At 32.9% G+C, this 21,113-nt stretch overlaps 2 protein-coding genes and 2 long non-coding RNA genes across 4 annotated transcripts; 1 reads left to right on the top strand and 3 right to left on the bottom strand.

Moving 5' to 3' along the window:
- Positions 1 to 5,000: 5,000 nt before the first annotated feature.
- On the bottom strand, positions 5,001 to 5,738 carry LOC131614964 (uncharacterized). The gene has a single exon (XM_058886493.1). The coding sequence runs from the start codon at positions 5,736 to 5,738 to the stop codon at positions 5,001 to 5,003; it is 738 nt and encodes a 245-aa protein (XP_058742476.1).
- Positions 5,739 to 6,640: 902 nt separating this feature from the next.
- Positions 6,641 to 7,906, bottom strand: LOC131612710 (uncharacterized). The gene is made up of 3 exons (XR_009287461.1): positions 7,578 to 7,906; positions 7,128 to 7,182; positions 6,641 to 7,000 (listed from the first exon to the last, which is right to left on the bottom strand). It is a non-coding gene; the product is annotated as an uncharacterized LOC131612710 (long non-coding RNA).
- Positions 7,907 to 10,478: 2,572 nt separating this feature from the next.
- Positions 10,479 to 11,756, bottom strand: LOC131612711 (uncharacterized). The gene is made up of 3 exons (XR_009287462.1): positions 11,427 to 11,756; positions 10,977 to 11,031; positions 10,479 to 10,849 (listed from the first exon to the last, which is right to left on the bottom strand). It is a non-coding gene; the product is annotated as an uncharacterized LOC131612711 (long non-coding RNA).
- Positions 11,757 to 17,646: 5,890 nt separating this feature from the next.
- LOC131612712 (bZIP transcription factor 53-like) lies at positions 17,647 to 18,688 on the top strand. The gene has a single exon (XM_058884470.1). The coding sequence runs from the start codon at positions 18,095 to 18,097 to the stop codon at positions 18,515 to 18,517; it is 423 nt and encodes a 140-aa protein (XP_058740453.1). The 5' UTR covers positions 17,647 to 18,094; the 3' UTR covers positions 18,518 to 18,688.
- Positions 18,689 to 21,113: the final 2,425 nt, after the last annotated feature.

Consider the following 21,113-nt stretch of genomic DNA (forward strand, 5'->3'; position numbering starts at 1 on the left):
ACATAATCACATGCCTTTGTTTTTTGGAATCTTCTCTAATCCTTATGCAATGATGAAAATTGATGTATGGTATGGTTTCAGATGCATTAGAGGTCGTGTAGCATCACTTAGTGAAGCAAAATGCACAAAATTGCAAAGTTCCAAATTGTACATGACCTATAATTTTACTTCATGAGGCCAACTTTGAACAAGCATAACTCCTAGCTCAAATTGAATTTGAAGAAGGTTGAACACAATTTGGAAAGCCCTAAACATCTACTTCAAATCATTAGTTTGGAGTTTCTTCAGAATCCTTTGGGAAATTTGTGAAAAATGAGCCTAAAGTTGGATGAAAACTAGGTTAAAACACTTAGAAAAATTTCTAAGTGTTTATGACCTAAACTTCAAAATTTCCAAAACTTCATAAATGGTTGATCTTTTGAAAAAAGTTCCCTTGTAAGATGTTGTTTTATTTGGCAAGATCTACAACTTTCATGTTGGAAGTTTTTTGAGTTGTGTAGGTGAAATTTTGAGATCTCACCATGCCCTCAAAAACCCTAATTCCCGACTTTTTGCTCCTTGATGAATTTCTTTGAATTTCTTTGGCCAAATGACTTTGACATCCATATATTGATGATATTAATCTTTGAAAGTCATTTTTTGACCAAAAACCTTAAAAGTCAATGATGATCCTTCACAGTTGACTTTTTTCTGACAAAGTGAATTTTTGGGCTTTTGTGTAGAAACAAGATCTTTTCCTCAAATGAATGATGTAAATGGATTATATTGAGGTAGTAGAGATTCTTGAATCATGTCTTGAGTTTTGGATTCATGCCCTGGTTAAAAGTCAACTATCTTGGTGAATTAGGTCAAAACCCTAATTTGTCGACCATGTGAAAATAATGACTGTAGACTTTGAATTGAAGTGTGATGTCTAGTAGATCTTGTCATATGAGTTATTTGAAGATGATTGATGTTTTTGAATGGTTCCCTGGGGCTTTTTAGGGTTTCCCAAAAGTGATCCCTGATTTTAGTCCCTGATAGGCTCAAAACCCTAGTCTGGTGACCTGAGTAAACCTGTACTCATATGACTGGATGTCTAATCAATCATAAATGAGAAAAGTGAAGTTTTTGAGCCCCATGATTGTATTAAAGACTAGTCTTTGTATTGATTGATCCTTTGCCTGAGCTTTCTTGTCTTCGAGCATCCTCGATTAGGTACCAGATGGAGAAATGACTGCTCTGGGTACTTGTCTTGACCTGATGAAAAATCCTGAAGATATGTCATCTCAGGGGGGTCAAAAATTAGGGTATGACATTAGGGAAAGCATGTATTTTGATATACTCCAGACCCATTGGACACAATATCTTCTTCGCCTAATAGCAACGAACTGACAATTTGTTATTTTCTGGTAACATTCGCTTAGCAATTCAAGTAATTTCGTGAAACTTTTATCCGACCATCCATTGTTTGCCTTCAGATTAAACAACTTAAACACCACCAACAATCGTGTAAAATTCATGCATCTCTTATATAAAGGGGTGTCTTTATCACTACATAAGGTATCATAAATATGAGCATTCTTAAAAGAAGATTCCGCAATATCGCGGAACATATCCTCTAGATGATCCTCCATATATTCATCTTTATCCACTATTTCACTTTGTGGCGCCCAACTTTATCTTTATCCACCTCACCATACCACGTTCATATTATATAATTTTGACATATATCATCACAACAAAGGTGCTGAAGTATTTCGTTCTTTGTACTCTTATTGATATTCGCGCAAACAACACAAGGAAAATAAAAGATACCATTATTGTCAGGAAGATGCTTATCAGCGTATTCAAGGAATTCAAGAACTCATTTCTTATAAACTGGGCCTAATCTATCAGCTTTCATACAACTACGATCAATAACAACTTCTGAAATTTATTATACACGTGTAATAATGTGAATGACACGCTAAAATCGAAACCTAAAGCAAAACTAAGTCTAAAGCATGTGAAAAATGTACTCTCATACTGACTTGAGCATATACACAAAGAAAAAAGGAATAAATATGTTGAAGAGTACCGTACTTCGAAGCTAAAGAATCTTATGCACGTAAGAAATGAAGATGTTGAAGAGTACCGTACTTCAAAGCTGAAGAATCAAATGAACGAATAGGGTGAAGATTTGAGCATATACAACGTAAACCAAGAAAAGATGAATGAAGATGTTGAAGAGTACCGTACTGGGAAGCTGAAGAAACAAATGAACAAAGAGGGGGAGGATTTGAGCTCCAAATGAATGAATACGAAGAGGGTAAAGATTACGCCACCTTTGTCATTTCTGGATCGCTTGTTCACCTAGGACGTCTTATGAAAGAAATACGAAATAAGTTTTTTTTTAATTTATCAGTAAACCCTTTAATCACGGTTGGACAAACCTTCCGTAGTGGAAACTTAAGTCCTCTAACAAAGAATGGTGTATTAACCGTTGTTAAATCATTTTCAATTTATTTTTTAAATAATGGAGATAGGTGACACACGCGTAATGTACTCCGGAAAATGGAAAAAATGTAGTAGCTGGGAATCGAAGCATGCTACACATAATTTATTACTATTATGCTTAAATTCAACTTTCATTAAATTACTGTTTATAAATCAAGCAACTCACAGGACGCGAAAATTTTCACCTATCACTACGGTGTATATGAATACGTTGAAAACATGGTGTTGTTGTTTGCGCGTTTTGTAGTAGTGAATATATGGAAAAAGAGGTCTATCTTCTTTGATCTTCCATATTGGTCAAGTCTTGATGTTAGACATTATTTTAATGTGATGCACGTGGAAAAAATGTGTGATATTTTTATTGGCACACTTCTAAATATTCCAGGCAAGACTAAAGATAGTAAGACTTCCCGTCGATATGGAGGCGACGAGTATAGGAAAATAGTTGGCTCCAATAGAGAGAGGAAAAAGAACTTATTTGCCTCCAGCATGTCAGACTTTATCTAAAAAGGAAAAAAAAATTGTGAGTGTTTGCAAGGTATTAAAGTTCCGCAAGGTTACTCATCAAACATCAAGAAACTTGTATCAATGAAAAATCTCAAGTTAATTGGTTTAAAATATCATGATTAAGTTAAACTTTCGCATTAAAAAACAAATTGTTCAAGAATGCCATCCAAATCTCCTTCAAAATAACTCAATCATCAAAACACAACATCAAAACCAATAATCAATTATGATCAAATTCATGGTATATTCCAATTATGTTCAAAAGTGGCAAAAACAAAAATTAAATCATGGTTTTATCATGCTATTAGTATTCGGGAAGCCGCTAAACAAAAACACTAATTAGTCAGGATAAAAAATCAGACAACTTTAAGGAATCTAATTATCTATCCACTTCATCTTCTATATAGCACTGAGAAGCATCCTATACACAAAAAGTATATAGTTTTTCTCAGTTCATAATCATCATCTCAAAAACATTGTCTCTTATCCACACACCAACAACAAATGAGTAAAACGGAAAGTGGTATGAGTTGAATAAGGTGACTAACCTTGTTGAATTTGAGTAAAATATAAAGAAGAGTGTATGAGTTCAGAATTGAAGTCCTGCATAATTAAGATAAGAAGAAAATTAAGGAAGGTGAAAATTATGAAGAAAATTAACTGCTCTAACAAATTCAAATAATGGAAACAGAGAGATACTTAGAAACAAGATAAGAAAATTCAGTGTATTGTTCAGCATGACGAGATCAGTGTTAGGCTAATGTTACTATTCTTCTATCTCATCTAAACTTAGAACCATCACTAGTTAGAAGGATATCTTTACCATAACTAGCAACTTCACCACTAACAAGAGTTCAAACAATCAACAACATCACAATCTCAAAATCAAATTCAATTCCACGGTTAGTTCATAATAATCACATACCACAAACTCAATTAATTCACTTATTCAACAAAGAAAAACTAAAAAATAATGAAAACGGTGATGAGAAGTTTACCGAAATGTGTCGAAGTTTGCGCAGAGGGATTGGTGAAGCTGTTCGTGGAGATGAAGAAGAAAAATTGCAATGTTATTGTTGTTATCGCGAGATGAAGAAGAAGGATTTTCCGGAACTTTTCAAACCAGTGATGGCATTGAAGAAAAATTCGGGTAGCAGAGGGAGAACGACCGGTCGGAGGGAAGCTGAGGGAGAACTGGCGGAAACAGAGGGAGTACGTAACGGAAAACAAAGAGAGGAGGCGGAGGGAGAACGGTTCGAAGGATGAATGGCAGAGGAAGGTTCGAAAGATGACGGAAGGAGCATGTCTGGAACGGAGGGAGAACTGGTTGAATGTTTTTTTTTTTAGAGAGAGAGAGAGAGATTCAGTAGATTTTGGGAAAGTTGCGAGAAGAGTTTCAGAATTTTAAGTTTTAGAGTGTGTTTGGATGAAGCATTTCAATGAGGTAATGTAATGTTTTGAGGGAATTTAAAATGATTTGCACAAAATTTATTGTTTGGATACTAAAATAAAGAATTGTTAAAATGATGGAAATTTATGGAGTATTTTATCTAAGTTAAATATAATCATTTTGAAATGACACCAAAGATTAAAGAATTTGAATTTTCTCTCATACTCCATAGAATATATTTGTTACTATTATTTCTTCAAATTTTGCAAATTAGTCATCATATTTTCCAAAATTACAAAATTGACTTCAAAAAATTGCAAATTGCTCCTTAATAAATTTTAAAGTTTACAATTTGGTCCTTCGAATTTTTAAAAATTAAAAATTAGTCCCTACTTTTTAATTTTTTAATTTGGTCCAAAAAATTTAAGTTTTATAAAAAATGACCCAAAAATCTAACAATAAATTATCTTAATACTCCATCCAAACAAAACAATTTTAAAATGAATGGATTTCAATTGAATCATTTTTTTTTTTGATAAGCAACTTTTGTATTAAAAAGCACTAGGGGTGCTAACCCAATACAAAACACAAAAACCAAATCAATAGAGCCACAAGCGGCAAAGAACTAACCAACAACCAAATCTACCGGGTGAGAAAACCACAACTCCTTATCCACATCTAAACCTCTTTTGGCAATGATTGAAAACCAATCCCAACCAAAAGATTTAATACTAATAAGAATATCCCCAACTACCCAACTTTTATTATTGAACACAAGATTATTCCTACTCCACCAAATACACCAAGAAACCAACAACCAAAAAAACATTGAAAAAGACGGATGGACCAAGGTGGAGAGTCTAGCACACACCTGATCAACCAACGGAAGCTCCAAGTCAAAAGGGCCAAAGGAGAGGTGATCACCATTGAGCCAAAGAAAGACAAGCTCCCAAACTCGCGTTGCACCCACGCAAGTAAAGAAGAGATGATTCAAGTCCTCATCATACTCCGAACACACCGGACAAAGTAAGGAACTAGCATCGCGAATAACACATCTCCTAAACAACTCCACTTTAGACGGTAAACTATTTAGCATAAAGCGCCAACCAAAAATCTTTACTTTGCTCGGAATTTTTGCCTTCCAAATGGTGCTAATAATCTCTTGACGCCCATTATCCACCATGATACCTGAATACTTCAACTCATACAACCTACGAAAGCAATTGCTAACCGAAAAACCGTCATGATTCCGCCACCAAACGACCGAATCCTCAACATCCTGTCTAAGCACAATATTGGCCACCAAAGAGAACATACCAAGCCAATCATCACGCAACTCTCCTGAAGAATCTAGAGAGAACATACCAAGCCAATCATCACGCAACTCTCCTGAAAAATCAAATTGAATTTTAAATTCCTTTAAAATTTCCAATTACCTCATCCAAACACACTCTTAGAGTGTGTTTGGATGAGACATTTTAATGAGGTAATGTAATGTTTTGAGGAAATTTAAAATGATTTGAACAAAATTTATTGTTTGGATACAAAAATGAAGAATTGTTAAAATGATGGGAATTTATGGAGTATTTTATGGAAGTTAAATTTAATCATTTCGAAATGACACCAAAAATCAAAGAATTTGAAAAACCTCTCATACTTCATATAATGTATTTGTTACTATTATTTCTTCCAATTTTGCAAATTGGTCCTCATATTTTTCAAAATTACAAATTTGACCCCAAAAATTTATTAAAAAATTGCAAATTGGTCCTTAATAATTTTTAAATTTTACAATTTGGTCCTTCAAATTTTTAAAAATTGCACATTGGTTCCTGCTTTTTAATTTTTTTATTTAGTCCAAAAAATTTAAATTTTATAAAAAATGACCCCAAAATTCTAATAATGAATTATCTTAATACTTCATCTAAACAAAATAGGATTAAATGACTTTTGTCCCCCTGCCATATAGGCGTATTTTGATTTACTCCCCTTAAAAAAAATGGCGCAGACCTCACAAAATATATTATCATCATTAAAGACCCTGTTCCATTTTTTTGGGCAAAAAATGCCATGTGGACAATAAAAAAATGTTGACTGTGCATATGCTGCACACGTGACATTATTTTAATTTTTTATTTTTTTATAATTCCACGTGGAATTTCAAATTTTATTGAAAATTTTTTTGAAATTTTTTATATTTAATATTTCTTGAATCATAAATTACCGTTCCGCAAGGTATTAAAGTTCCGCAAGGTTACTCATCAAACATCAAGAAACTTGTATCAATGAAAAATCTCAAGTTAATTGGTTTAAAATATCATGATTAAGTTAAACTTTCGCATTAAAAAACAAATTGTTCAAGAATGCCATCCAAATCTCCTTCAAAATAACTCAATCATCAAAACACAACATCAAAACCAATAATCAATTATGATCAAATTCATGGTATATTCCAATTATGTTCAAAAGTGGCAAAAACAAAAATTAAATCATGGTTTTATCATGCTATTAGTATTCGGGAAGCCGCTAAACAAAAACACTAATTAGTCAGGATAAAAAATCAGACAACTTTAAGGAATCTAATTATCTATCCACTTCATCTTCTATATAGCACTGAGAAGCATCCTATACACAAAAAGTATATAGTTTTTCTCAGTTCATAATCATCATCTCAAAAACATTGTCTCTTATCCACACACCAACAACAAATGAGTAAAACGGAAAGTGGTATGAGTTGAATAAGGTGACTAACCTTGTTGAATTTGAGTAAAATATAAAGAAGAGTGTATGAGTTCAGAATTGAAGTCCTGCATAATTAAGATAAGAAGAAAATTAAGGAAGGTGAAAATTATGAAGAAAATTAACTGCTCTAACAAATTCAAATAATGGAAACAGAGAGATACTTAGAAACAAGATAAGAAAATTCAGTGTATTGTTCAGCATGACGAGATCAGTGTTAGGCTAATGTTACTATTCTTCTATCTCATCTAAACTTAGAACCATCACTAGTTAGAAGGATATCTTTACCATAACTAGCAACTTCACCACTAACAAGAGTTCAAACAATCAACAACATCACAATCTCAAAATCAAATTCAATTCCACGGTTAGTTCATAATAATCACATACCACAAACTCAATTAATTCACTTATTCAACAAAGAAAAACTAAAAAATAATGAAAACGGTGATGAGAAGTTTACCGAAATGTGTCGAAGTTTGCGCAGAGGGATTGGTGAAGCTGTTCGTGGAGATGAAGAAGAAAAATTGCAATGTTGTTGTTGTTATCGCGAGATGAAGAAGAAGGATTTTCCGGAACTTTTCAAACCAGTGATGGCATTGAAGAAAAATTCGGGTAGCAGAGGGAGAACGACCGGTCGGAGGGAAGCGGAGGGAGAACGGGCGGAAACAGAGGGAGTACGTAACGGAAAACAAAGAGAGGAGGCGGAGGGAGAACGGTTCGAAGGATGAATGGCAGAGGAAGGTTCGAAAGATGACGGAAGGAGCATGTCTGGAACGGAGGGAGAACTGGTTGAATGTTTTTTTTTTTAGAGAGAGAGAGAGAGATTCAGTAGATTTTGGGAAAGTTGCGAGAAGAGTTTCAGAATTTTAAGTTTTAGAGTGTGTTTGGATGAAGCATTTCAATGAGGTAATGTAATGTTTTGAGGGAATTTAAAATGATTTGCACAAAATTTATTGTTTGGATACTAAAATAAAGAATTGTTAAAATGATGGAAATTTATGGAGTATTTTATCTAAGTTAAATATAATCATTTTGGGCTTTTGTGTAGAAACAAGATCTTTTCCTCAAATGAATGATGTAAATGGATTATATTGAGGTAGTAGAGATTCTTGAATCATGTCTTGAGTTTTGGATTCATGCCCTGGTTAAAAGTCAACTATCTTGGTGAATTAGGTCAAAACCCTAATTTGTCGACCATGTGAAAATAATGACTGTAGACTTTGAATTGAAGTGTGATGTCTAGTAGATCTTGTCATATGAGTTATTTGAAGATGATTGATGTTTTTGAATGGTTCCCTGGGGCTTTTTAGGGTTTCCCAAAAGTGATCCCTGATTTTAGTCCCTGATAGGCTCAAAACCCTAGTCTGGTGACCTGAGTAAACCTGTACTCATATGACTGGATGTCTAATCAATCATAAATGAGAAAAGTGAAGTTTTTGAGCCCCATGATTGTATTAAAGACTAGTCTTTGTATTGATTGATCCTTTGCCTGAGCTTTCTTGTCTTCGAGCATCCTCGATTAGGTACCAGATGGAGAAATGACTGCTCTGGGTACTTGTCTTGACCTGATGAAAAATCCTGAAGATATGTCATCTCAGGGGGGTCAAAAATTAGGGTATGACATTAGGGAAAGCATGTATTTTGATATACTCCAGACCCATTGGACACAATATCTTCTTCGCCTAATAGCAACGAACTGACAATTTGTTATTTTCTGGTAACATTCGCTTAGCAATTCAAGTAATTTCGTGAAACTTTTATCCGACCATCCATTGTTTGCCTTCAGATTAAACAACTTAAACACCACCAACAATCGTGTAAAATTCATGCATCTCTTATATAAAGGGGTGTCTTTATCACTACATAAGGTATCATAAATATGAGCATTCTTAAAAGAAGATTCCGCAATATCGCGGAACATATCCTCTAGATGATCCTCCATATATTCATCTTTATCCACTATTTCACTTTGTGGCGCCCAACTTTATCTTTATCCACCTCACCATACCACGTTCATATTATATAATTTTGACATATATCATCACAACAAAGGTGCTGAAGTATTTCGTTCTTTGTACTCTTATTGATATTCGCGCAAACAACACAAGGAAAATAAAAGATACCATTATTGTCAGGAAGATGCTTATCAGCGTATTCAAGGAATTCAAGAACTCATTTCTTATAAACTGGGCCTAATCTATCAGCTTTCATACAACTACGATCAATAACAACTTCTGAAATTTATTATACACGTGTAATAATGTGAATGACACGCTAAAATCGAAACCTAAAGCAAAACTAAGTCTAAAGCATGTGAAAAATGTACTCTCATACTGACTTGAGCATATACACAAAGAAAAAAGGAATAAATATGTTGAAGAGTACCGTACTTCGAAGCTAAAGAATCTTATGCACGTAAGAAATGAAGATGTTGAAGAGTACCGTACTTCAAAGCTGAAGAATCAAATGAACGAATAGGGTGAAGATTTGAGCATATACAACGTAAACCAAGAAAAGATGAATGAAGATGTTGAAGAGTACCGTACTGGGAAGCTGAAGAAACAAATGAACAAAGAGGGGGAGGATTTGAGCTCCAAATGAATGAATACGAAGAGGGTAAAGATTACGCCACCTTTGTCATTTCTGGATCGCTTGTTCACCTAGGACGTCTTATGAAAGAAATACGAAATAAGTTTTTTTTTAATTTATCAGTAAACCCTTTAATCACGGTTGGACAAACCTTCCGTAGTGGAAACTTAAGTCCTCTAACAAAGAATGGTGTATTAACCGTTGTTAAATCATTTTCAATTTATTTTTTAAATAATGGAGATAGGTGACACACGCGTAATGTACTCCGGAAAATGGAAAAAATGTAGTAGCTGGGAATCGAAGCATGCTACACATAATTTATTACTATTATGCTTAAATTCAACTTTCATTAAATTACTGTTTATAAATCAAGCAACTCACAGGACGCGAAAATTTTCACCTATCACTACGGTGTATATGAATACGTTGAAAACATGGTGTTGTTGTTTGCGCGTTTTGTAGTAGTGAATATATGGAAAAAGAGGTCTATCTTCTTTGATCTTCCATATTGGTCAAGTCTTGATGTTAGACATTATTTTAATGTGATGCACGTGGAAAAAATGTGTGATATTTTTATTGGCACACTTCTAAATATTCCAGGCAAGACTAAAGATAGTAAGACTTCCCGTCGATATGGAGGCGACGAGTATAGGAAAATAGTTGGCTCCAATAGAGAGAGGAAAAAGAACTTATTTGCCTCCAGCATGTCAGACTTTATCTAAAAAGGAAAAAAAAATTGTGAGTGTTTGCAAGGTATTAAAGTTCCGCAAGGTTACTCATCAAACATCAAGAAACTTGTATCAATGAAAAATCTCAAGTTAATTGGTTTAAAATATCATGATTAAGTTAAACTTTCGCATTAAAAAACAAATTGTTCAAGAATGCCATCCAAATCTCCTTCAAAATAACTCAATCATCAAAACACAACATCAAAACCAATAATCAATTATGATCAAATTCATGGTATATTCCAATTATGTTCAAAAGTGGCAAAAACAAAAATTAAATCATGGTTTTATCATGCTATTAGTATTCGGGAAGCCGCTAAACAAAAACACTAATTAGTCAGGATAAAAAATCAGACAACTTTAAGGAATCTAATTATCTATCCACTTCATCTTCTATATAGCACTGAGAAGCATCCTATACACAAAAAGTATATAGTTTTTCTCAGTTCATAATCATCATCTCAAAAACATTGTCTCTTATCCACACACCAACAACAAATGAGTAAAACGGAAAGTGGTATGAGTTGAATAAGGTGACTAACCTTGTTGAATTTGAGTAAAATATAAAGAAGAGTGTATGAGTTCAGAATTGAAGTCCTGCATAATTAAGATAAGAAGAAAATTAAGGAAGGTGAAAATTATGAAGAAAATTAACTGCTCTAACAAATTCAAATAATGGAAACAGAGAGATACTTAGAAACAAGATAAGAAAATTCAGTGTATTGTTCAGCATGACGAGATCAGTGTTAGGCTAATGTTACTATTCTTCTATCTCATCTAAACTTAGAACCATCACTAGTTAGAAGGATATCTTTACCATAACTAGCAACTTCACCACTAACAAGAGTTCAAACAATCAACAACATCACAATCTCAAAATCAAATTCAATTCCACGGTTAGTTCATAATAATCACATACCACAAACTCAATTAATTCACTTATTCAACAAAGAAAAACTAAAAAATAATGAAAACGGTGATGAGAAGTTTACCGAAATGTGTCGAAGTTTGCGCAGAGGGATTGGTGAAGCTGTTCGTGGAGATGAAGAAGAAAAATTGCAATGTTGTTGTTGTTATCGCGAGATGAAGAAGAAGGATTTTCCGGAACTTTTCAAACCAGTGATGGCATTGAAGAAAAATTCGGGTAGCAGAGGGAGAACGACCGGTCGGAGGGAAGCGGAGGGAGAACGGGCGGAAACAGAGGGAGTACGTAACGGAAAACAAAGAGAGGAGGCGGAGGGAGAACGGTTCGAAGGATGAATGGCAGAGGAAGGTTCGAAAGATGACGGAAGGAGCATGTCTGGAACGGAGGGAGAACTGGTTGAATGTTTTTTTTTTAGAGAGAGAGAGAGAGATTCAGTAGATTTTGGGAAAGTTGCGAGAAGAGTTTCAGAATTTTAAGTTTTAGAGTGTGTTTGGATGAAGCATTTCAATGAGGTAATGTAATGTTTTGAGGGAATTTAAAATGATTTGCACAAAATTTATTGTTTGGATACTAAAATAAAGAATTGTTAAAATGATGGAAATTTATGGAGTATTTTATCTAAGTTAAATATAATCATTTTGAAATGACACCAAAGATTAAAGAATTTGAATTTTTCTCTCATACACCAAAGAGAACATACCAAGCCAATCATCACGCAACTCTCCTGAAAAATCAAATTGAATTTTAAATTCCTTTAAAATTTCCAATTACCTCATCCAAACACACTCTTAGAGTGTGTTTGGATGAGACATTTTAATGAGGTAATGTAATGTTTTGAGGAAATTTAAAATGATTTGAACAAAATTTATTGTTTGGATACAAAAATGAAGAATTGTTAAAATGATGGGAATTTATGGAGTATTTTATGGAAGTTAAATTTAATCATTTCGAAATGACACCAAAAATCAAAGAATTTGAAAAACCTCTCATACTTCATATAATGTATTTGTTACTATTATTTCTTCCAATTTTGCAAATTGGTCCTCATATTTTTCAAAATTACAAATTTGACCCCAAAAATTTATTAAAAAATTGCAAATTGGTCCTTAATAATTTTTAAATTTTACAATTTGGTCCTTCAAATTTTTAAAAATTGCACATTGGTTCCTGCTTTTTAATTTTTTTATTTAGTCAAAAAAATTTAAATTTTATAAAAAATGACCCCAAAATTCTAATAATGAATTATCTTAATACTTCATCTAAACAAAATAGGATTAAATGACTTTTGTCCCCCTGCCATATAGGCGTATTTTGATTTACTCCCCTTAAAAAAAATGGCGCAGACCTCACAAAATATATTATCATCATTAAAGACCCTGTTCCATTTTTTTGGGCAAAAAATGCCATGTGGACAATAAAAAAATGTTGACTGTGCATATGCTGCACACGTGACATTATTTTAATTTTTTATTTTTTTATAATTCCACGTGGAATTCGATTTTTTTTTTTTTTTATTTTTTTTAAAATTTTTTTATATTTAATATTTCTTTTTATTTTATATATATTTTTTTAATATAACAATATTTAAATTAAATGACATATAAATAGATGATGTGTAAAATAGAATTTGATGGTATATATATATATATATATATATATATATATATATATATATATATATATATATATATATATATATATATATATATATATATATATATAGTAAAGCAAAAGGAAAAATCAAAATTGCATTGATTCATTATAGAGTAGATGGACATGCGGAAGACCTCACAAAGCATAAACATAAAGCTTGAACCCAGAACAGAAGCATTTTTTACCATAAAACACACATTGCATTAATTCATTAAACAATAGAGATATTACAACGGAGATACTACAACAAAATTTCAAACAGAAAATTAAACAAACTAAGAGGTCTAAGAAATTACAACGGTTAAAATAATTTCATCTGCTCCGTGCATCATTTCAATGGAATCCCTGTCGTCTTTCACTTCAACCCACCAACGTTCCTTTTCTCCGGAAGGAAGCAAAGTCCTTGTTCTTTGCCTCTGGATCCTTCTGATTTCTTCTCTGGGTTTGTACTCCCCCTTTAAAAAAGCCATGATATTCCTCTTGAGTTGGTCGTAGGAATGGATATTCCAAAACATCACTGGCACGGGGGGTTTGATAGGAGAAAAAATGACATGTCCATTCCTTCTACGATATTCCGGTTCAAGAAATGGACGCCGAGGCCTCATTGATAGTCGGTGAACATCTGGGCGGTGACATCCATCTGGCCTAATGCAAGACTTTTTTGTGTTTGTGTTTAGGGTTTGTGGTTGTGGGTGATGCAAATCTAGAAACCCCAAATATATAGAAGCATTTGAAAAATATGGACCACACAATATCTATCCATAAGACTTCCGTAGATGCATCTACGGAAGGAATCAATTTTTTTTAAATATGGGGTGCTTGAGGATGTGCATCTACGGAAGCGGGGGGAAAATTAGAATTTTTCCGAGTGGGTAAGAAAAGGGTGTAAAAAGAACAACTCTATAATTTTGATTTTTCCTTTTGCATATATATATATATATATATATATATATATATATATATATATATATATATATATATATATATATATATATATATATATATATATATATATATATATACCATCAAATTCTATTTTACACATCATCTATTTATATGTCATTTAATTTAAGTATTGTTATATTAAAAAAATATAAAGAAATATTAAATATAAAAAATTTCAAAAAAATTTTCAATAAAATTTGAAATTCCACGTGGAATTATAAAAAAATAAATAATTAAAATAAATGCCACGTGTGCAGCATATGCACAGTCAGCATTTTTTATTGTCCACGTGGGCATTTTTTTCTCAAAAAAATGGAACAGGGTCTTTAATGATGGTAATATATTTTGTGAGGTCTGCGCCAAATTTTTTTTTAAGGGGGTAAATCAAACACGCCTATATGGCAGGGTGCAAAAATCATTTAACCCAACAAAATAATTTGAAAATGAATTGATTTCAATTGAATCAATTAAATTGCTTTGAATTTTAAGTTCCTTTAAAATTTTCAATTAACTCATCCAAATACACTTTTGAGTTTCGTATTAAGAATTTAGGTATTTAGAAATGAGTGACTTTAGGCGGCGCTTTTGGGTTTCGTATTGATAATTTGGGTATTTAAAAACTCTCTCTAAACTCAGTTCTGATCATTTCCCCTTACGTCTAGATGCTTGTTTTCCTAAACACAAGCATGTTTCCCAATTCAAAATTTTCAGCATGTGGACTTTGCATGATAAATGTAAAAGTTGATCAATACTTTTCATTGGTTGTTGTATGTACATTCTTAGCATGAAACTTATGTTTCTCAAAGCTAGTCTTAAAACTTTGAACAAATAAGTATTTGATGACATTCCCATCTTGGTTAATACATCAAATGAAAAGCTTACCATAATCCCGAACCAGCTTAACCTGGATGGAAAAAATAAGGCCTTGTTAGCTCAAGAAAATTTGGATCAAATTGAGCTTGAGAAAGTCCTTGCCAAAGAAGAGACGTTTTATTTGGAGAAGTCCAAGGTTATATGGCATTTGAAAAGGAGATAGGAACATAGACTTCTTTCACATGATGTCTAAAATAAAGATCTCTAGAAACACCATTTCATTCTTAAGAAATCAGGATGAAATCATTAATCGACATGTTGATACGGCCAATAATGCTATAAATTATTTTGCTAACATTTTTTGTCCTGTAGATACATCATAAACAACTTGCTTACAATGATACCGTCCTCATAATAAACTAATCATATAGTTTTTTGTCTTAACAAGAATAGTTCCCCAGCCCTGATGGTTTTAGTGGTGTATTTTCTCAAACCTATTTGAATATCATAAGAAAGATGATTGCAATGCACTCCTGCAACTCTTTGAAAGTGGTTAGATCCTACCTAATTGTAATACCAAAACTCCATGGAAAAGTTCATGCCCATAGCTTTAGCTATAACTTCAAATTCCAAATTATCTAAAAAATCCTTGTAGAAAGGTTAGCTCATATCATGTCATCTTTAGTTTCTAGGGAGCAAAGAGGTTTCATTCATGATAGAAGCATTTAAAAATTTCATTTTTGTTGGCTTCTAAGGCAATCAACCTCTTGGATCAAAATATCTTTAGTGGAAGTATTGCTCTCAAAGTGTACATAACCAAAGACTTTGACACTCTAAGTTACATGTTTCTCCTGCATGTTCTAAAAAAAACTTAGATTATGTCAAAAAAATTTGTCACTAGATCAATTATATTCTCTCTTTAGCCTGTCACTAAGTTGCTATTAATGGATCTCATCATGCTTATTTCAATTGCGCTAGAGATGTTAGATAAGGGGACCCCTTTCACCTTTTATGTTTTGTCTGGTTGAAGAGGTTCTCATCACAAGCATTAACAAAATGGCAAATGAAAGAACCTTAAAGGATAACGAAAGGAACTAGGAATACTTATTTTCCTTCGCATGTTGTGTATTATAATGACATTGAATGTGAGAAAAACACAAGAAGGGGTTGAATTGTGTTGCCCTTTTTTTCTTTTTTCTCTTTAAAATCTATTATCAGATTTTGATCGCAAGAACAGAATCTGAACCAGAGTCTGATAGAGATTGCAACAGATAAATTTGATAAAAAAATAAATAAGAGAGCAAGACAACACATAACCAATTTATTCTAGTTCCTCCTTTAAATCAGGAGTAGTCCAGTCCAGTTGCACTTCCAAGATATTTTCAATGTCACCAAATCTGATTACAAATTACTCAAGCACACAAGCAAGAGACTGATAATGGACAAATACACAAGGGACTTCAATGATCAAGCACGTAAGCAAGAGACTTCTGATTGCTCAAGTACACATGCAAAAGACTTCAATGCTCAAGTCCACAAACAAGAAACTTTCAAATGCTCAAACAAACAAGCAAAAAACTTCCTACAATCTATATAGAAGATAAATGGTAGTGATAGAGTTATAATTATACTTGGTATAGAACTTGAGGTATGATAAAGTGATAATTATATTTGATATAGAACCAGAGGCGGTAAAAAGAAATTTTCTCATATGAAGGGTACGTGATAATTAAATTTGATATAGAACCAGAGGCGGTAAAAAGAAATTTTCTCATATGAAGGGTACATTAGACTTTAGTTTATGTTGATTGAGTTGGAGATGGATATGACCACAAGAGTACTAGCGGTTTTGGCTTTATTTATAGGACATGCAACTTTTAAAATTTTCACAAAGATACCATCTTTTTTCAATTTAAATACTAAACTACCATCATTTCACCAATAAATACTAAAATACCATATTTTCAAACAAAAATAAAATAATTTTAAAATACATCCGTTATTTGAATCGGCGGACCCTCCTACTTTATTTTTTTATTATATTTTATTTTTTGTAGATTTTTTTAATACAGAAAATTTTTCTTCGGAATTTCCTACAAACTTACCTATAAATTTTAATAAAATGTTATATAAAAAAGATTATAATTTTGAAAAATACCGAGGTAATTTCATAAGAATACATTTTCGCATAAATTTCTCTAAGGGTATGTTTGCCAAAAATAATGGTTGACTGATAAGTTAGCTGATAGCTGATGATTGATGGGCTTATAGCTTATTGCGGATGGTTAAGACTGATAACTTATAAGTTAATTGAAGTGTTTGATAAAATTAACAGTTCAATTAACTTATAAATGTAAAATGACATAAAAGATATTTAATATATAATTATTTTATTTTAAATTAAAATAAAATATAAGGGTTAAAAATCGATTTTACTTAAAATAAAAGGATAAAAAAGAAAGAAAAAATAATAAACTATGAGACATAAGCTAAAACGCTATTTGAAATAACGTCTGGCAAATAAACTATAAAATAGTAAAATAAACTATAAACTCGTGATGAAAAGACAGTTATCAAACAAATCTAAATTATCATATGAGCTTATAAGACATAAGACATAAACTACAAAGCTCGAAAAATATGTCATTAACAAACATACTGTAATTATAGCAAATCATGCATATACAAGTACAAATCAAGTAGGTGACATCATCACCAAATCGTTCAAACAAGAAGACTTTATAAAGTTAAGAAGCTTACTTAAAATAACAAAGAAAATGTAAAAATCATCCAAATTGGATTGGTGGAGGAGCAAAATTCTCGTCATCACAAAATTATCCTCCATTGAATATTTCTCTTGCCAACAAATCTCCCTCTCCTCACCAATCATTTCTTTTTGTTTTCTCTATAAAACCTAACCCCACCCCTATTTCTTACCTTCTTTGCATCATTATATTAATATAAAACCGCATCCTTATCTTTTCCCTCAACCATTCGTTTCTTCCTATTTCTTCCTCTCCCTTCCCATAACCAGATCTAGGGTTTCACAGCACAGAACCTAATGCAAAATTCTCCAATGTTTTCCAAATTCTCATGACACACCCCTCCCTCATGCGTCGAATTCGTCTTCTTCACTCTTTCTCAGTCGTTTTTCTCTACTGGTTCTACGTTTTCTCATGAACTTCCTCTCAATAATCCCTTAATCCTGTCTCTTTCTTCGTAATCATTCATCATCATATTCATCAAAAAATTAGATCTGAAATTCATAATTCCGTAATTTTTTTATATTTTATTTTTATAATTCTGTTGTATAATCCAATAAAAATGGCTTCGATTCATGGTACGGCGAGTTCAGGATCTGACGGAACGATCGACGAGAGGAAACGGAAGAGGATGCTATCGAACCGTGAATCCGCGAGACGATCACGGATGAGAAAGCAGAAACAGTTAGAGGATCTGAGCGATGAAGCAAGCAAGTTACAAATTGAGAACAAGAAACTCGCGGAGGATATAAAATCCAAGGAAGAATCGTTGATTGAAATGGAAGCTTCTAACGGCGTTATCAGAGCGAGGACTATGGAGTTAACGGAGCGGTTACGGTTTCTTAACTCGATTCTTGAAATCGCTGAAGAAGTTAGTGGATTAACGGTTGAGATTCCGGAGATTCCGGATCCGGTTCTTAATCCGTGGCGAGTTCATCATCCGATTCAACGGATTATGGCGTCTGCGGATGTGTTCTTGCATTGATTGAACGAGCCTTTGTTAGTTTACTGTTGAATGTGTTTTTTTAGTTTAAGTTATTACCATTGTGTGTATAAATAATGATGGTGGAGTTGTGATGGTTGTTATTTTATTGGGTTGATGATGTAACATATATCTACCTGCATTGTTTAATTTATGTAATCATTTTTAATGTCAGTGTTTGGATTTTGTTTATAAACATAATTAGTTTATTAAAAGAATAATTGATTTTGTCTTTAAAATTGATTTTAATAGAAGTTATAATTTGTATCTTTTCCCTCTATAATTGATTTTAAGTGATTTTTACGGTAGAATTTGTTGTTCAACTTAATTTTACGTAAATGTATTCAAACATAAATCAATTCTACTAAATTCAGTTATGTTAAAATTTATCATGTCAAACTCAATTATGTTAAAATCAATTTTGTTCGTCAATAACACATAATTTTAATTGAATGGTTTTTTAACGAACGAGTATTTCCTAGGCTCTGCTAGAGTTTTGGTATTCTTCTCAATTTGAGAAGACGTGGTCAAATCTTTTCTTGGTATTGATCTAATATACTGAGTTCTAGGGCATTACGGCATATCCGAGTATGGAGAAATTATCAATGAGAAAGACGAGGAATAAGGTGAAGCAATCGATCTCCGATGGTGCTTAAACGATAGGTTTCTGTGTAATAGACCAATCAACATGAAATCTATTAAGGGGAGAGTGACTGATATGTATAGACTGATGAAGGGAGTCATTATTAAAGAGGCTAAAAATGAATTATTCTTGTTTCAATTTTCACATAAGTTGGACATTGAGGCTGTGATAAAAGGAGGTCCATGGACCTTTGATTCTCAACTTTTGATCCTTGAAAAGGTGAGTGTGGGAGTTCAAATAAAAAATATTTCAATGTTCCATGTTGATTTCTGGGTGAAATTCATAATTTACCTGCAGGATTGATGCTGGAGACGGTGGGCAAAACTATGGCCAACTACATCAGAGTGTCTGTGGAATATGATAAAAACAATAATACGAGTTTTTGGCGTCAATATATGAGGTTGCGGGTAAAGATTGATGTGAGGCAACCTTTGAGAGAAATTCCTAACCTTTGGAAGCTTGCTCAGGAACACCATCCAAATATTATTTTTTTTATCACAAATATTATTTTTTTTTATCAGAAACATTACCTAAGTCCCAAAAGCTGGAGCACAACAGAGTTTTGCATAAGTTCGGAGCATGTTTAGTTATTGGCGTGATGGAAAGTAGTGGTGGTATTATTGTTTTGTGGAGAGATAAGTCTAAATGTAATTTCTTGAATTTTATGAGGAATTATGTGAACATATTAATTCAATGTGAGAAGAAGGGAGAATGTACATTAATGTGTTACTATAGGTTTCCGGAGAGAGGTAGAAGGAATCAAGTGTGGGATATGCTACGAGAAGTTTGCGACATGTCGATAATTCCATGGTGTATTATCCGAACCATTAATGACCTTTTATCTCAATAAGACAAGAGAGGTATTCATCCTCATCCTAATTGGCTTTTTACTAGTTTTCTCCAAGCGGTGAATGACTGCAATCTTACATACATCCCATTAGAAGGGCATCTGTTTACGTGGATTAAAAGTTGAGGCACAGATCATGTAGTTGAGGAGATATTAGATAGGGAACTAGCGAATCCGAATTGGTTGAGCTTGTTTCCTGACGTGAAACTTTTTAACCTCTTTGCCACTCACCCAAACCATAGCCTCATTCTTCTCTGCTATTATCCTGTACAACGCAGTAGACGTAATTTTCCCTTTAAGTTCAAGAATTGTTGGTCGAAGGAAGAAGACATTGAGGATGTTATGCATCACGGTTGGATGTAAGGAGATAGTCATGATGTTGTTCACTGTAAAGCTACATGTGCGGCAGAACTAGATCATTAGAATAAATATCAACATTGAAAGCATAATGAGGAGTTGGCTTTGCACAAGGAAAATTGTCGCGACAATATTGACATGGAGGCAGCCATGTGATTTCTGGAAGCTCAAAGAGAGTACAACAAGTTGCTTATAAAAGAAGAAGCCTACTGGAAACAACAAGCAAAAATGCATTAGTTGCGATATGGGGATCTTAATACCAATTTCTTCCACCGTTCTTCTACAATTAGGAGAAATTTCTAGAAAATTGAAATGCTCGAGAATGAAGTTGATAAATAAATTCGAGATCAAGAAGGTATGTTAGAGATAATGAAGGAGGGTAATTATGAGTCGGTGTTGCAATTAATTCAACCTATCATTACATCGACAGATAATGAAAACTTACTGAGATCGGTGTTGAAGGAAGAGATACATGAGGCAGTAATGGATATGCACCCCGATAAGTCCCACGACTCGGATGGTTTTAACCTGAATTTTTATCAATAATTCTAGGACACTTGCAGTGATGACATATTTGAGGCGGTAAAACATTGGTTGGACAAGTGATTCTTCCCACTGTCACTAAGTTATACAAATATTTGCTTGATTCCCAAGTGTAGTAAACTTCATGATATGAAGGATTTCAACCTATTTCTTTATGCAATGTGGCGTATAAATTGGTTTCTAAGACGATGTCGTATTGTAACTTTGTG

Source organism: Vicia villosa, linkage group LG6 (genome assembly GCF_029867415.1).
Source record: "Vicia villosa cultivar HV-30 ecotype Madison, WI linkage group LG6, Vvil1.0, whole genome shotgun sequence".
NCBI classification, from domain to species: domain Eukaryota; kingdom Viridiplantae; phylum Streptophyta; class Magnoliopsida; order Fabales; family Fabaceae; genus Vicia; species Vicia villosa.

Coding starts and splice junctions, on each gene's coding strand:
- LOC131612712 (XM_058884470.1), top strand. CDS start 18,095: ATGGCTTCGATTCATGGTACGGCGAGTTCAGGATCTGACGGAACGATC.
- LOC131614964 (XM_058886493.1), bottom strand. CDS start 5,738: ATGTTCTCTCTAGATTCTTCAGGAGAGTTGCGTGATGATTGGCTTGGT.